The sequence below is a fragment of the Cydia pomonella genome, chromosome 6 (genome assembly GCF_033807575.1).
Source record: "Cydia pomonella isolate Wapato2018A chromosome 6, ilCydPomo1, whole genome shotgun sequence".
Lineage (NCBI taxonomy): Eukaryota > Metazoa > Arthropoda > Insecta > Lepidoptera > Tortricidae > Cydia > Cydia pomonella.
Genome location: NC_084708.1, coordinates 7,302,898 through 7,320,501, shown reverse-complemented (window position 1 = coordinate 7,320,501; position 17,604 = coordinate 7,302,898). Strand labels below are relative to the sequence as shown.

Below are 17,604 nucleotides of genomic sequence, written 5' to 3'. Positions count from 1 at the left end.
ACGTTATATTTTATTTATTTATTTTAAGCTTTATTTATCCCTTACAAATTATAGAGGTGTAAGTATATAGATATTATTTTTATTCTGATGGACTTCTGTCTTAAATTATGTTATTATTTTAATAGTTTAGGTGTATGGATCGCCTTGTGTGGTGAAAGTCTCCTCCAAATTTTGCCAGTTTTCTCTGTCTTGAGCCACTCTTGGTCAAAGTGCTCCTGCTACTCCTGTGATGTCGTCACTTTATCTCTTCATAGGTCTGCCACGTCTTCTCTTCTTGTATATAGGGCACCAATTTGTTACAGTTTGTTCACGTTACTGTAGGAATTAGATGGGGCATACGTACTACATTTTAGTTCAGGCCTCGGCAAACCGCGGCTCGCGAGGCGCCTGCGGCTCTTTGGACGTGCAATCGCGGCTCATTAAGACTCCCAAATACTCAAATCAACTTTTGTAGATTGTTGAGATTCTTAAAACTGATGATTCCTACTGTGGTTGTCGTCTATCGGTGTCCGCGTACATGTAATAAGCTGTAATAAAAAGTAAAGGGGAAGGAATAAGCACGCTAGGCACCTATTGAAATAAACGAGTGCCACGTCTCGAACTGTGAACTTGCAATTTGCAAAAAACCAAATATTAGTAAAACCACTAGTTATGTTTTGTGAGTAAAACAGTCTATAATGATAAAAAAAAACACTGTCAAATTGCTACGTATTCCTGAAAACTGTTTACTGTAATAACTTAGTAAGGTATATATTTTATCTTTGTATCATTTCCACGCCCACAGATATTCGCATCTAAGAAATTTTGTTATTTATCTGCCTCTCAAAACTCAAAACTTTGCGCAACTCAAAAGGGAGTAAAAATCTGTGTCATGTTAATAACATAGGTATTGTTTATTTGTATGAACGTACTTTATTAGAACGTTATTATATCACCAGCATTTAGTTCTCCAACGAGTCTGTACTTCAGATAATAACCTTCAAACTTAGGGTATTTTTCAGTGACATGCAAATTTTTGACTGCCATCCAACGAGTAGGTTTGGTAAAACACGTACATTTGCAATTTTGGCAATACCAATACATATAAATTATATATTTAAAGAAAGATAAAAGATCCAGCTTTTGTTTTATGTAATATTTAACCGTATAAAAAAGAAAAATAAATAAATAGGGATGAAAATCACCAAGGTCACGTATTTTTGCATGTTTTTTTGTAATTTTTCTGGAGATTGTATAAAATTATGCAAAATTGAGACAGTAAATTGCATTAAATTATTCAATAATATAATTAAAAAAAATTGAATCTGTGAAACTTTTTTATCAGGCAAAGCCTTGTTGACAGAACTTATTACCTGACTAAGTTTAGCGTAATGTTTTAGATATATTGATATATTTACATCCTTGCCATATGGATAATTCCATTCCGTTAGGGTTATCCCAAACCAAACGGTAGATTAACGCTGCACTGCACTAAAGCATTCCTCGTTTTACCAAGAGGTACAATAGGTAAACCTCATCAGGGTATTGACAGGTTGTAATACTTGTAATGCTTACACTCACACAGTATTGGGTAACATAAAACAGGCAAGTATGTGATACCACATGCAGATGAATATATTTAACATTTTGACGGCGAAAGGTGACGTCATTTCTAGTTTACCTCCAGAATAAAACTTATAGGAAGTTTTAACATTCCCAAAATATATTCTTTGTTTAATCTTGTTCGAGGATAATAATGTGAGTACTTTAGTCTTTGATAATAATAAAACGTAAATGTCGGTAAGTAATCTATTTAATTTTAAATGATAAATGTACAAAAGTAAATAAAAAATGGTTAATGACAAAAGAAAATGAGCAATTTCTTTTAAAAATTCACGCCAGTGTAACGACAGTGACTAAGTACAAATATTGTTTTATATCCTTATAGGGTAGGCACGCCGTAGGTTCGGCCAATACCGTTGTAATTATATTCTGCAACAAGAAAAGAAACATTATTTTTTTTACAACAATTTTTCTGTAATAATGTATCTTTGAGTCATGTATTTTAACTGCTTCTGGGATCCTCTCTTGATGTTGTTTGTGTATCAGTTTGTACCTCACGAGCTATCTTTTTAGGTTTTCAGGTAATTTTATTACTAACAAGTCCAACTTTAAAAAAAGCCTTTATACTTAAAGGGATAAGTTCGCCTTTGTACTAATGATGAGTGTTTTATTTCCTGTTTTGTTTTCATTTCTGTACAATAAAGAGTTTTACTACTACTACTACTTTAACTCTATGGAATTCGATGTAGTGTAATTTGTACCGTAACACCATCCTACAGGCTAACGGCCTCCACTAACGTCACCGATAATCGTATGCGATTTATAGCTCCTACTAAGCCGGCAGTGATCTAAAATCACATGCCATTTCTCGCACCGTCCTTAGAATTTAATGATATGGTTCAATACTGCAACTATGGTCCAAAGGTTAATACGTAATTTAGTACCAATATTTTTGTCTGTTTTTCTTCCGTTTATGAAAATATTTTGCTTTAGAACTGCTTCGTTTTAATAGTTATACCTAAATTAAGATATTTGAATTAGTTTCACACCATAGTTGGGAGATTTTGGAATATAGATACGTAGGTGGTTTTAAGATATATAGTCGAAAATTTGTTCCTGAGTTGTGGATGTTATCTATGTATATACGTATGTATTTATCAATATCGTCGCCTAGCACTCATAATACAAAGGCTTTGCTTATTGTGGGGCTAGGTTACCCAAATTATTTAATCATTTCTAGTGTTACCCTCTGGTCCATCATCAAACCAGCTCAATTAAATAAGTACTTACTTATTACTATTACTTAAGTATATTGTATGTGTCTTTTTAGTTGACCACACGTAATTGACAAATTGCAGCTTAGACGCACACCGCGAAGTTAAATGTCAATTTATAAAATAAAAAACATGGCAAACATACGTTTAAAGTGTAAAACATTGTTATGTTTTGAATAAAATGTGTTCGTTTACAGATAATTATCTGGTGTTTTCCCTTTACAAAGGTGAGTAAAGTACATATAGGTGCAAGTTTTCTGAAGTCAGATATCCGCGTTCCGCGTGTTTAGATACAAGACAGCTTCATCACATCAATAAACTTTTATTGCTATGACGAACATAGGTACATAAATATGCAATATTAAAGTTACATAGTAGGTACCTATTTTAATGATTTGATATTTATTTAGTGTAAGTTCCAGTATCTGGATTATTACAATTTAATTTGTAAAGATAATGACAAAAACTAGGGCGAAATATTTTTAATAATAATATAGGCCTAAGTAATACATAATAGTGTACTAGTAGAATTGGTCATGTGAAGCGCTGGTGGCCTAGCGGTAAGAGCGCGCGACTTGCAATCCGAAAGTCGCGGGTTCAAAGTACTCAAACCTCGGCTCGTACCAATGAGTTTTTCGGAGCTTATGTACGAAATATCATTTGATATTTCTTTACCAGTCGCTTTTTAGTGAAGGAAAACATCGTGAGGAAACCAGACTAATCCCAATAAGGCTTAGTTTACCTTCTGGGTTGGAAGGTCAGATGGCAGTCGCTTTCGTAAAAGTGCCTAAGCCATTTCTAGGGATTAGCTGCCAAGCGGACCCCAGGCTCCCATGAGCCGTGGCGAAAATGCCGGGACAACGCGAGGAAGATGATGATAGGCATAAGTAATACATATAGCGTGGAATTTTAATATAATCTAATATTTAAACGTAAATTAAAATAAAATTTAAATAAATTAAAATTCAACAACGAATAAATTACTTACTTATAAGTACAGGTAATTACGATATAATTACAAACAAATAATGAGTGTGAGAGTGTAACTTCGATTGTCTGAAACCTTTGCGTTGTAGACCCCCGAACGATTAGGTATTTTTTAGTGACAACTTACTGTAAAAAGACTTACTGACGTCCAAGCCACATATTTTGACTAAGGTGTAGAGTTTGTGAAGTAGGGCTTGTAGAGTCCTTAGATATATATGTCAATACATGGCAACATTTTACATGAAAATGTTTTTGATGTGATTTCATTTCTTTTTGAAAGTTGCTTATGACAATTTCCCATACCTTAATTTAAAGGGTTGGGGGTGATTTACTATTAGAGATCCTGAAATACGTATCCAACAAAAATATAAATGTGAAATGAGAGCCAAGTTCAATATTAAGAATATGTGTCGTTGTTGACTCGCCGACAAAAGAATTGAGATCTATATGGGTGCCAAGTTCTGTGCTGTGTACAAAATCCTGTAATTATAAAGTATTTGACTTGGCTAAGTTTTACCACAGGTTTTTAGAAAAGTAACATAGACAAATATACGTAAAAACTAACCAAGACAAATCCTTTATAATTACAGGATTGTCTACACAGCAGTGGCGGATCGTTCAAAGAACTCGATTCCCACGGGCTTTTCTAATTTCAGCCAGTAGAGTACTTTCACGATCGGTTCATGGAGAAAAGGAAAGCAAAATTAGCTCCGGGTTCCCCACGAATATTTGTGACGCGCCGCCGCTGCTACACAGCAACAACGACACATATTCTTAATATTGAACTTGGCTCTCATTTCACATTTATGTTTTTGGGATATCATTACTTTTTGTACAGAAATTACTATACTATTAATTATGAAAGTAGTTTTGCCCAAGCTGAAAACGGGACCCACGCGCGGCCAATTGTCAAAAATTTTCAGTTTTCAGATTTTTTCCTTTGTATACGCCTAGTAGTCTACCTTCATGCCAAATACCAAGTCTCTAGGTCATCTAGAAATGGGTTAGGTTTTTAATCTATACGTCTTAATTTCTTATCAATATATGATTTTTTTTCAATCGAATTTTCATTAATTTTCAGTTTTCAGATTTTTTCTTCTATGTACATCTAATAAACTACCTTGGTGTCAAATATCAAGTTTCTAGGTTATCTGGAAGTGGGTTAGGTTTATGATCCATAAGACTTAATAAATCTAATGATTATATATGACTTTTGCCATCGAAATATCAAATCATTTTCAGTTTTCAAATTTTTTCTCCTATGTACACCTAATAGTCTACCTTAATGCCAAATTTCAAGTTTCTAGGTAATCTGGAAGTGGGTTAGGTTTTTGATCTATGAGTCAGTCAGTCACAAAACTGACGGTTTTTAAACCTTAATTTATCAATAACTGTTTGATCTACGTTTATGAAATTTTGTATTTAAGACAAGTTAAGCAGCTTAAATAAATGTGCCAAGTTTCATGTATGTAGGTTAAATAGGTTTCAAGTTATGAAGGGGTCAAAAGTAGCTCGAAATGGTTCGTGTAATATTACACACAGTTGCGTCACCAGTTCTTTTTTTTGAACTTGGCTGGACACGCTGCCGCGTGTCTAGATCTGGGGGCATTTTTATACAATATGCTTTTTATACTAAGTAATTCCCCATATAAAGCCACGTCCGCGCCCATGCACGTAATATAGTTAAGACCCTTTTTATTAGGGTTCCGTAGCCAAATGGCAAAAAACGGAACCCTTATAGATTCGTTTTTTTTTTCAGGATGTCGCCGTCGACGGATACGTCTGGGAGGACATCATATCTAAATCTAAAAATAGATTCAGCGGTTTTGATTCTTCATATAAAATTCCACCCTCTTTTCACCCCCTTAGGTACTAGTACTATCCTACATACCAAATTTCAGTTTCCTAGGACATCAGAAAGTGCCCTTAGGGTTTTGATGATCATCAGTGAGTGAGTGAGTCAGTGACGTAATCGTTTTTTAGATATGAATAAAATCTAAAGTATGAGAGCTATGCAGTTGAAATTGTTTATGCTTAATAAGTCCATTATTGACATTATATCCCGAGAATTTTGTTGATCTGGTATAATCCAAACCCAAGTTATGAGGGTTAAAAAAAACGACGAAGCGCTTCGAGAAAAGGTAGGTAGTGCCCTTGCGCTTCGCTTTGCTCGTCTTGCAGTTGCTTGTAACTTATTGAATACGCAGGCTTCATCCTGCTTTCTCCTGAACATCATGTATGTCTATATTCGTAATTGTGCAAAAATATATTCGATAAAAGTAAGAGTTGTTACCTACATATTAATACAATGGAACCCCTGACGTAGTTCGCTCAATTATTTTAAAATAGGTTTTAATGATTCAACAGGGAGGCCAATTCAAACGTATAATACCTACATAGTGACATGAAAAAAATGCCTAAGCGATGTCATTCGCGCGTGCATTTCGCTCGTACTACAAACATTGACTCAGAAATAACCTATTTATAATGGTTTGTTTACATTTTTTAAAAAGGTACCTAAAAGTACATACAGAATAGAGGTCGAATCAAATTACTTTGTTTTGTCAGACTTGTTCGAAATATGAATGCGTCAGGTAACAACCGAAATGCAGTACTTAAGTATTACAAGAAATTCAGAACCATAGTGAACCATACTTGGTAATTTTTGAGAGGTACAGGTAGATTTTTGCTTAATTATATCATAGGGGGTTTAATGAGAACTTAGATAAAAATATACCTAAGCCGTTTTGATAAAAAATATAAAAATACCAATTTTTGTAAAGTAATGCTTGCGCTTCAACGTTATTTTATAGTTGTCTATAATTTACCCGGTATTTGACTGACGACCACCGTCGTCCCTCTGTTGGGATTGTTGACGCTATACGGCGACATGGGAACATTGCCATATACTGGATAATTCGCGGTACCTGCAAATAGATTTTGTCAAAAAAATATTTGTTAACTTTACTTTGACTGGACCTACATAAAGATTACCTATTCTAACAAGGTTGCATTGGGCATTGTTGTTATTTCTTAGATTTAAAATTTTACCTCTATTAGCTACTGATTGGACATTTGGTCAAAGGTGCAAAAATTTACTCTTTTTAAAGCGTAAATTTTTGCACCTTTGAAACCTTTTTCGCAATGAAATGTTCTAGTCATTATTAATAATTTATTTCATAACTTGATATCATAAAAAATATGTTAAACAACATATTCATATTTTTGTTTTATTTTAAATGAATATATATTAGTTTGTTTTATTTTTAACAAATATAATATATTGGAGAATAAATGATAAGGACGATTTTAGAAGTACGTAAGTAAACACATTATCATAAATTATCACATTTGAAGTTACCTCTTTCAGGAACGACAATCACTGTAGGCGCTCGAGCCCGTGCTATCACTGGTGCAAAACCTAAACACATTGTTTTGTGTCAGAACATACAAACATAATATTGTTAAATAAAATAAAAAATTATATATATGTATAGAGGTATAAAATTACCTGGTCTAAAAAGCTGTCTTTTTATTCGCTGCAGAATCAAGCTGTCCTCTTTGTTCATATTCTGAAATATATTTAATAAATTCAGTCGTCTCTGACATAGAAAAACATTTTTTAATGAAACGTAACTAACAAATGTGGTTCTTTTTTGCTCATTTGAATTGATCATGACGACGCTAAGATAGGCCCTGCATAATTAATTGAAAACAGTCATAGTTATCTATCATATATATCTAACCTCAGCCATTCTGATTGGCTTCGTGGCGTCATCTTCTTGGAAACACAGCGCCACGGTAAACAACGATACCAACAAAAATAATAGAACACATAATCCCGTTTTCTTGAACATTTCGACTTGAAGATGTTTCTGGCTATATCTGGGTTCTGTTCGAGTGCACAAGCAAGTGTAATCTAGTCGCATGTTTTGTGTTGTCTCTTTTTATATTCTTCAGTAGAAATTATATTTTTCTTATCTTATACAATTAAGGTCTGTATTTTTCTAATTACATCTGCGCATCGAGATTCATCATTATTACGTCAGTACACTTTGTAAGAGTCATGGTCATGGCTATATATTAGTTATACAGTTGGAGTAGAAAATCTATCCTAGTTTTATTTTATACTACGTCGGTGGCAAACAAGCATACGGTCCGCCTGATGGTAACCAGTCTCCGTAGCCTATGTACGTATACACTCCAGCAATACTGTTACTAATTTAACCATATAATATTAACATAGAATAGTCATTTTTGTTAATATAAAAAAAAAGTGTTAGAGTAAAAGAGGTGCCAAATTTATCTCAATTATTTGGCTTCCCATAGATACAATCAGATTAAGCAAACTCGAAGAAATAACGGAAAATCACAACTTACCTACGCAATATATTCTTGTATCTTATGGTTGATCCTTATCTTATTTTTAATTATATTTAAATTACACACTTCGAGTCATTTCCATTATATTATTTTATATTTTTGACGGCGAACTGGATAAGGAGATTGGTCTTCTAGTTTCTGAAACAAAATAGAAAAGATAAGCCGTACGTATAGTTACTTAATAGTTACCGAGGAACGATATTCGTGACTTACTTTAACATAAATAGGCTTTATATTTTCTTCGTTTTTAGGTTCCTCATTTGAAGTAGTATTAGTCTCACCAGCCAATACCATCAAGAGTGGAAAATCCTTTGCTGTTCTCGATACTTTATCATTAACGTGGAATGTTGGTGACAGCACTGGCGCTACAAGTAATATCTTTTCATTTTCTCCGTCAATGACTGCTACACTTATCAGAAACACTAATGCTGTGATGATTTTAGATGTATTTTTCATCGTGTCTTATATGGAATGTTTTAGGATACATCGGTTCCGTATTTATAAGGTTTGTTCAATGACACCAGGGTTCATATCGTGATATCGTGAGGCATGAGTGATCTAATGTGTGCATTAAGCAGGTAATGTTGTCAGGAGCGATTTAAAACATAATTTAATAATATTTTGTGTTTAGGTCAATTAGTATTATGATTATTGTTAAAATGAATTAATATTCGACACAATGTATATTGTTAAGAATAAAATAAAATAAATAAACAAATAACCAAGTGTATAATTAAAGTGGAATTTTATTTTAATTTAATATTACCAACGAAACTGTATTATTATATTATCAATTGAAAATATCTATTAAACTATTATATTATAAGATTTAGGAGCTTTCAAACATGTTTTCGCAATTTTGTTTTCGCTTCTAATATATATAATTATAAAAGAATTTAAAAACAAGCAAACTAAAGGGCATAGGACTAAGCAACTATGGTTACATCAAATTATATTATAATAATATTTTCCTTAGCGTTTATATCCAGAGTGAAAAATGGGAGCCTTTGTCTGGAGGAGCAGTCGTCTACCTTCCTCTTAAAAATCACAAATCAAAGTATTAAATGAAATCATTTCTTTGTTGTAGTTGAAGCTGAAATATTGTCTAAAATACATTTTTAGGTAGTTTCGTTTAGTATAAGTTCCCTTTAGGCGGGCCAGGGCAGATTCGTATTGAGACAGTTTCGTTTTTGGGCCCGAATCTGAGTAAGCCCGACTCTGTAGAGGCCAGATTCGCCATAGGTATCTTTCTGAACAAAACAATATCGACATACGACTTATGATATAGAAGTCACTTTCTTTTTAAAAACAATTTCTGAGTAGGTCAGATTCGTATATGGTCCCGTGACATGACAGTAATACGTCTGATTGGTAATAAGTTGGGATCGGATTTATGCAGTTTCTTATCTCATCCGATTAGCAACGATTCGATTAAAATATTAAGCAGATTCTTTTAATGATGAATTCTGTTTCCAGAATTCATCACGCTTTAATATTAGCATAACGCTTTCTTATTAGGACAGATTTTATGTATATTTAATTTCGAAAAGGCCAGGTACAATCAGCAGATTTCTGAGATACTGGCCACTTTAAGATTAAATATGATAAAGTAATTATGATAAGAAACTGCATAAATCCGATCCCAACTTATTACCAATCAGACGTATTACTGTCATGTCACGGGACCATATACGAATCTGACCTACTCAGAAATTGTTTTAAAAAGAAAGTGACTTCTATATCATAAGTCGTATGTCGATATTGTTTTGTTCAGAAAGATACCTATGGCGAATCTGGCCTCTACAGAGTCGGGCTTACTCAGATTCGGGCCCAAAAACGAAACTGTCTCAAAACGAATCTGCCCTGGCCCGCCTAAAGGATAAGTTCATGTCATGCACGATGACGCGCAGATATGTCAAATATAACCTTTAATAACATGATATACGAGTTAAGGCAGGCGTCGTCGTGAATGACACGATCTATCATCCACACAAATAGGTGGATAATAAAAACCACGTCATTTCACATTACCATTTCCTCGTTCGAAACAGGATTTCTTAATGATAGTTATCTACTCGTATTTGTCGATATGGGAATCCTTTCTTCGTTTAAGTTTTGTGACTGGTTTTCTTCATGGGCAGGTTATTTAGATGGTGTATTTAATCGTTAACCGGCAAATTAACTGTCATCTCATTTGTATATAAATTGCTTAATATTAAATTTCTTTAGCAATAGGACTGTTATTTTCATCTAGGTAAGTAAGTAGGTATGTATTTATATTTTATTCGTAAGGTGTTACTGAACCATAATAGCTAAATACTTACTTTATTTTTACCCCGTCTCGTTATTACAGCAGTTAAAATCCATTTATTGTTGACATTTATTTAATACGCTTTTTTTCTTATTTTATATATTATTATAAAATAATCTGTAGCTAATGGTATAAATTACGACCATATTAGGTGTAAATGAAAATAACGACCATAATTGATTATGATCGTTATAAATAGTGTTCATTCGTCACGTTCATAATTAACATAACTTTTAAAGATGGCGTCTTGAAACTCCTAACGGCTCAATTTGAACAATGCTTATAAGATGTCACACCAATACGATACCGATTTTGTCACTGACAGATCAGTATCGTATCTCAGGCGATTGTAGCCTTATTGGCACCCTGCCGGCCTAGCCAAAGTGACAATCACTATCGCTTCGACAGCGAAACGCTTTCCGTCTTTCTATCACTCTTCTATATTAGTGCGACAGTGACAGTTGCGTTTCGATCGCTACGGAGCGTAAGCGATTGGCATGTTGGCTACGCGGCCATGACCGTCATGGATTGGGTCCAATGATCCTACTTATTTTAAAATGGATTAATACAAGGAGAAACTTGAAATCTTTTTCGTTAGTTGACTAAGTGTACTTTTTACTGTTTACGAGTACGTTTACTTTTTATAACACAACTAATAGCAGCGCTCCACATAATTTGTATCGCAGCCAACCAGAGGTACCTATTATTTGAACCATTTAGTATTGTTCAAAATCTTGCAAATTACTCTCTCTCAACCGTATTGGCAAGAACCCCTTGTAAACCAGTACTTATTGGAAGAATATCGAAGCTTTTATATAAGTCCTCGAGATCCTGACCTCCACGGCGGCTACAGTAGCGAAGGTTGTTGTATCGTCCAAAGTTATTATTCCTGCTTTCGATCGAGAGTGTGTTGAAGCAGTTATACAAATTTGTGGTTCTGTGAACTGTAGACCTCGCGAAACCCCATGATGCCACCATTAAAAAAATCTAAAAACTAAATCGACGAAAAAAATATGCAATTATCTAATATTCGAACCTGTTCTCCAAATATCACTAGTATTGGTCGAGAAACCGGTAGAGGAGAATAGCCTAACAGACATAAGTATACTAGCATTTGGCCCAAGCTGAAATGGAGGACCTTCGTTCTCGCTCGGGCAACAAAGGACAGTTGGGTCAATATTCTTTTCATTGCCTCGTTTTTTTGTCTCCAATAAATATGACGGAGTGGAGGTTGATGATTGTATGAGATGAAGTTTAGCTTTTAATTTCTTTGTCACACGTAAAATATAATTTACAGCTAGAACAATATCCAATAACACTCGACTTTTATTGTATATTTGATAGCAAACACAAATAAAAGCGTGACAGAGTGTTCAGAATCAAGATAACTAAAAGAGTTTTGATTTTGACTCAGTTGTATTTTTAGCCTGGCATTTAAACTCACTGAATCTCACCTGCCACTGGAAGCATTTTATTTCAGCGCCATGCGATGGTCTTCGTGTGGTTTACGTAATACCTAACAAAGGACAGAACAATGATTTTTAAAAACAAGTTTAACAGGTCTGCCTAGGGACAGTATCAAAGTAGGAGTTTGTTGTTCTAACGTAATTACATTGTGCGGTAGGTACCTACTTGATGATAAACATCATCATCTTTAATACAAAAAACTCATGAAATTGTATGTGACAATTCTCAACTAAAGTAGAAGTTCGCTCTTAGGTCGCTTATGTTTTCCATCATCGTATTTGTACTTAAAATAGATTGATAAAGCCACAAACATTCTGTTTTGTAATGAATCACTAATATCACTATAGTTTGTAAGGCGCAATAACGGAGCGGTGCTTATTACCCAGTATTGTCTCGGTAGGAGTGGTTGGATGGTTGAGGGGATTCCACTGAATAGATGTGTCATCTTCATCTACGATCACTACGATACAAAGTACCTATAAGTAGACGCTTATTATTTACTTAAGTGTTAATAAAATTTCCAGTAGGGAGCTAAAAATAAGTAGGTACTAACACATCTTGCCGGACTCGCGCGATTAGGCCCGATGGGCGCCACTTAGTTTGGTATAATGAAGGTGCAAGAGTCGCGGTAAGAAGTCAGCTGTAGTTTAACAGAAGTATGCAAGAGGATTTTATCAGGTACTTTATATGGTAGGTATTTATAGGAATGAAATAAACTCAACTAGCAAGCACTATACACATTGGATACGTAAAATCGGATTAGACGATTGATTACGCTAAGTTTGCACCGATTTGACTCACTTGGCTGTGACTTCACGTAAGACTTGGCGGGAGTCTGTGGTTCGCTTGGCAACTAATTCCGAGAATTGGCGAAGGGCACTAGTTTTTACGCTTTTGTAAAAAGTCTATTATCAAAAAAAAAGAATCGTGTAAAGAAAAAATAATTTCAAAGTAGATACGATTTGTGTCGAAAAAAGTTTCATGCCAATGCCATCTGACCTTCCAACCCAGAGGGTAAAGTAGGCCTTATTGGGATTAGTCCGGTTTCGTTACTATGTTTTCCTTCACCGAAAAGCGACTGGTAAATAACAAATGATATTTCGTGCATAAGTTCCGAATAACTCATTGGTACGAGCCGGGGCGTTAACACTTTGAACCCGCGACCTATGGATTGCAAGTCGCACGCTCTTACCGCTAGGCCACCACTTTTGCCTTCTTTTTTAAATAATAGGCTACGAATAAAATAAAAAACACTAGAAAAACTAAGAAATAAAAATTTAGAAAAGTAACTAAGATCAAGATTGTTTAGCTCTAGTATACTTTAAGCAAAACATGGAGTTAATTGTTTTATTAGGTATTGTAAAAGGGCCATTAGCGATAACACTCATCGGTGCTAATAATATTTCCTCGACCATACTTTTTTCATTTGAACTTGTCTTCGAGTTTAATTGCCTTGGAACATCGTTTGTTTAAAATAAGTTTATAAGCGCTGATTAAAATGAGATAATATTTTTTATTATTATTAAAGCAACCGGATGAACAACACTGCGATAAAAACTTGTTTATACATATAAATACTTTATGAGATGAGTCGTGGGACTCGTGGGATTTTACTTGCCAAATATAAGTTAATAATTTACATAAAGTCGTTTTTTATGGGGTTCCCTGATAATATGGACGCTTCCAGAAGAGATATACCTTTTTGCGATCACTGATGTGTCTGCGGACAGATCTCCGTTAGTCACATAAGTACTCCTAGATATTCTTACACAAATAACCGAAAGATAGTTGTGCTGGACGGGCATCTAAGACAAAATTTGGACTATTTTTATATTTTCTTGGCACCTGTAAAATTTCAACCTCTTTATGCGCTAAAAGTTGAATGTCCTATTCGTTCTTTATGTTTTCAATGTATTTAATGAAAGATACTGCAAATTGTTTAAATCTAATTACCAAATAAAAACTATGTTTTTTTGCTCTAGTCGTGGGATGTATGGCGCCATTCATTTTAAAATAAAGAAAAATCAATGAACAATGAAAATAAAGAAACATCAAACGTAAGCAGCTCTATGGCTCTTGTTTATGGTTAAATGTTCGCTGTGTTTAAAAACAGATGAAAAATACTTATTTTACAGGTTTTGTCTATACCATCCCATTACTGGTGCCTGTTCCATTATAGGGGTGTCTAGTCTACTATAGGACCTACTTAAATACTTGTACATTGAAAACCTTCCTAACTCAGGAACTCGAATACCTACTCGCGGCGGCCTAACTCAAAACACTCAAATTTGAACCCTAGACCACCATCTTTGCAGGCAGGGTCATATCTATGTTAAATCAGCCATTGTCGTTACCCGTGGTGTAAAATGCGGGGGCCCATTTCTCGAACGGTATTTGTCTAATATTATTAGTGTATTGCCATGGTAACCCACACGACAATTCGTGGAATAATAATATTACTCTAATACCGTTCGAGAAATGAGCCCCCTATTATTAGTCCACAAACTGTTAAGCCGTTCGAGAAATGGGCTCCACGTATTAGGAAGTTAGTAGGGTGTATACAAAAAACTGAAATGTATCTGTAATTCTTTATAGTAATAATTTGTTTTTATTTTTTTTATATTTTTTTAAGAAATTGAACAGCGATCACCAATCTTCTAATCTGAAACCTGAAACGACACATAAAGGTTAATAATTAATTATATTATCCTTGTAATTACAATAATATACTTGTTTAGCTAAGCATTTGGTGGTGTGAAATTACTATTTTAGTTGTATTTTGAATTTCTGCTAATAACTAACTATAACTAACTATTGTGGCGCAGTGATCAAATAGGGTCTTGGCCTCCAAAACGAGAGAACGCCATCTGTCCCGATCCTGTGCCACTTCCTGCCAGTTATCGGCTTTTAGTTGGCACAGATCCGCCTGTACACTGTCGCTCCAGCGGTATCGGGGCCGACCCACTGGACGGCGACCAGTCGGTTGATCCTCACCCATCCTGAGTATATGGCCGAACCAGCGAAGTCTGTGGCATTTTGTTTCGCCGATGATATTGGGTTCGGCCACTAACTCCTCGAATTTCTGCCAATGTATTATTATATTTACCCCTTTTCAGTGACACTAATCTTGAATCTTTATATTTATGGAACTTTATTCTTAGGGGAAAAATATGCTATTTTCTACAATGACAAACTGCTTTAAACTCTCAGTGTCTGTAATTAGTTAGCCATAAAGATTCAAAATAAACTGAAAATAATCACACATAACCTACCTATTTACTTCGGTGGAAGTAGATCCCGAGCCGGATGTTCTATTAAAGTCCTCGCGGGTGCAACAATTTCGGGCTTTTGAAATAAACCCTTTGCTAAACTCGATTTCGCTTGATTTCCATTCGTTATACGCGCTGCCGGTGAAGCCGTTACTGACTGGGCTGTGTTCAACGGTCGTACAATATATCCAAATGTAGTTTTTACTTCCGGACTCTTTAATCCCTGAGTCTGTGTAGTTGCTTGTCTGGTAAATAATGGACGTGACGAAGTGCTTGCAAATCTTAAATTTACTTCTGGTGCTTTAGTTATCTGAGGCGCCGTATTAATTTTACCAAATTTAGGATTATCTGGTACACTTTGCCCCGGCAAAGGGAATATTTGAATAGCTTTAACACAACACACTACACAAAACAATGTTAAAGTCTTCATTTTTAACGTCGACTCACAGTATTAATTCGATGCGAATGAATATTCTGTAAACTGATGAAGTAGAATGGCGGGTTCCCATCTTATATAAACTCAGTCATGTGATTTCCATATACGAGTGCCCAGTTTACCCTGAACCGATAATTTGCCAATAACTTCGGGGCGACACCGACTCGAAGGACACAGTTGATTCAAAATACAATGTAGGAACTACTTAAATCACTTAAGAATTGCAGAGAATAAATATTTCACTTACCCTATAATAATGTTCTGGATATACAGGCTGTTCGGTACATCGTTTGCTCACGTGGGCAATTTTTTTTGTCGGCATGAGACCCTAGTAATACTCTAGATATCAGTTTTGATTAAGTAATTTTAGTAATATTCGCTTGCTCGATACTAAATAGGAACTATGTCCCCTCGTATAATGAATAACCAGGTATTTCATTGTATTGTTGGTTCCTACTCATCAACCCCCTTTATGTACCAGGACTAAGGTAAGAATTAAGTAAGCTTGATAGTCCATTGAAGTTCATTGAATTAAATAAATTTAACATTGGGTACTTTAAGTCATTTGTAATTTTGTAATCATAAAGAGTTTTCGAAGGGGCTTATCGTGAATAATTGGGAATTCCTCCTTGACAACTTGCATTGTATTTTTTATTGCATTGCGTAATGTCCGCGCATGCGCAATCGTCGCGTCTTAAACAAGGATGTGTATGACAGGAAGATAAATCATCAACTTAGTATTCCCACATACCTGATAATAACGATTATAAAAGGTCAGGGTATACGTAACGGTCGTAACATCATTCTTATCCAGCCAGGACAGTACCCGGACATGTTCTTTTGTATTCTTTTATACACAGCCATTTTATTTTAACTTATAAGCTTGTACAAAATTTGTATAATAAGTACAAGATTATGTGGGGCAAATGGAGCATAATATATTGAGTGCGGACCGGGAACAACATTAAGCATGATTATGCCATACAAGGGGTTTCTTCTCTTGTCTCAAAAGTAACCTAACCGCATACTTGTATTTTTTTCTGAATACACTGAAAGAAATGTTTGCATAACTGTAACAAAATTTTGGTTACTGTTTACACAAAAATTGGGACTTGCGAACTATGTGTTATATGTTACAAAACCGTGTTTGGCTATCAGTGTTCAGGTACTGGGTATACACTACAAAATAAGTTTGTAAATTTATGCAAAGTTTATTTTCTTATAACCGTAGTTTAGTTATTTAGTAAAGTTACAAAACCAGCAGGGCTATTATGGTCGATTTTATAAATGATATGGCTGTATAAATGATAATATAACTAACATTTTATCCAGTTTTTATTGATTTGACGTCTTTTCCACTTTTGACAGCGATAGATGTTAAATGATTTACTGCATAACATGGTCGGTGGATAATTTGTCATTTGTCTAAATTTCTGACTTAAACTTAGTTGATAAGTGGATAAGTTAAATGATATAAATGACACTTGTCTAGATTTATATCGTTTTATAGCATTTATACCGTTTTGTCTACTTTTGACAGCGATAGACGGTAAATGGCAACGTTTGTTGAATAATTAAATATATAGTCGAGTTTTGACGGCTAGACTTTGATTATTTTATCCTAGTGCTCACTGGGTCACGATAAGTGCTCTTGTGCTATATAAATGGTGCAAAATACAAATTTTTGGAGTTAAATATCAGTAAGTATCTGTGTTTTTCATTATATATACAATCAAACTCATTTATTTACATATAACATTATCAATACATTTTTCAGGGATGGCAAGATATGATTTCTTCTTGGCAGCTGCTGCTATCGAAGAAAAACAAGACAGAAAACTTCAACGCCGGGCCATAAGGGATGCATGCAACCCGTTTGATAAGCCCGACGAGGAGTTATGGCGCATATAAGGGTGCGGAAAGAATTAGCACTCT

At 34.6% G+C, this 17,604-nt stretch overlaps 1 protein-coding gene across 1 annotated transcript; it reads right to left on the bottom strand.

Moving 5' to 3' along the window:
- Positions 1 to 1,776: 1,776 nt before the first annotated feature.
- LOC133518805 (uncharacterized) lies at positions 1,777 to 7,730 on the bottom strand. The gene is made up of 5 exons (XM_061852511.1): positions 7,550 to 7,730; positions 7,315 to 7,375; positions 7,165 to 7,224; positions 6,632 to 6,730; positions 1,777 to 1,971 (listed from the first exon to the last, which is right to left on the bottom strand). Exons 1-5 carry the CDS (start codon positions 7,658 to 7,660, stop codon positions 1,922 to 1,924), a joined length of 381 nt encoding a protein of 126 aa, XP_061708495.1. The 5' UTR covers positions 7,661 to 7,730; the 3' UTR covers positions 1,777 to 1,921.
- Between the last annotated feature and the right edge of the window lie 9,874 nt (positions 7,731 to 17,604).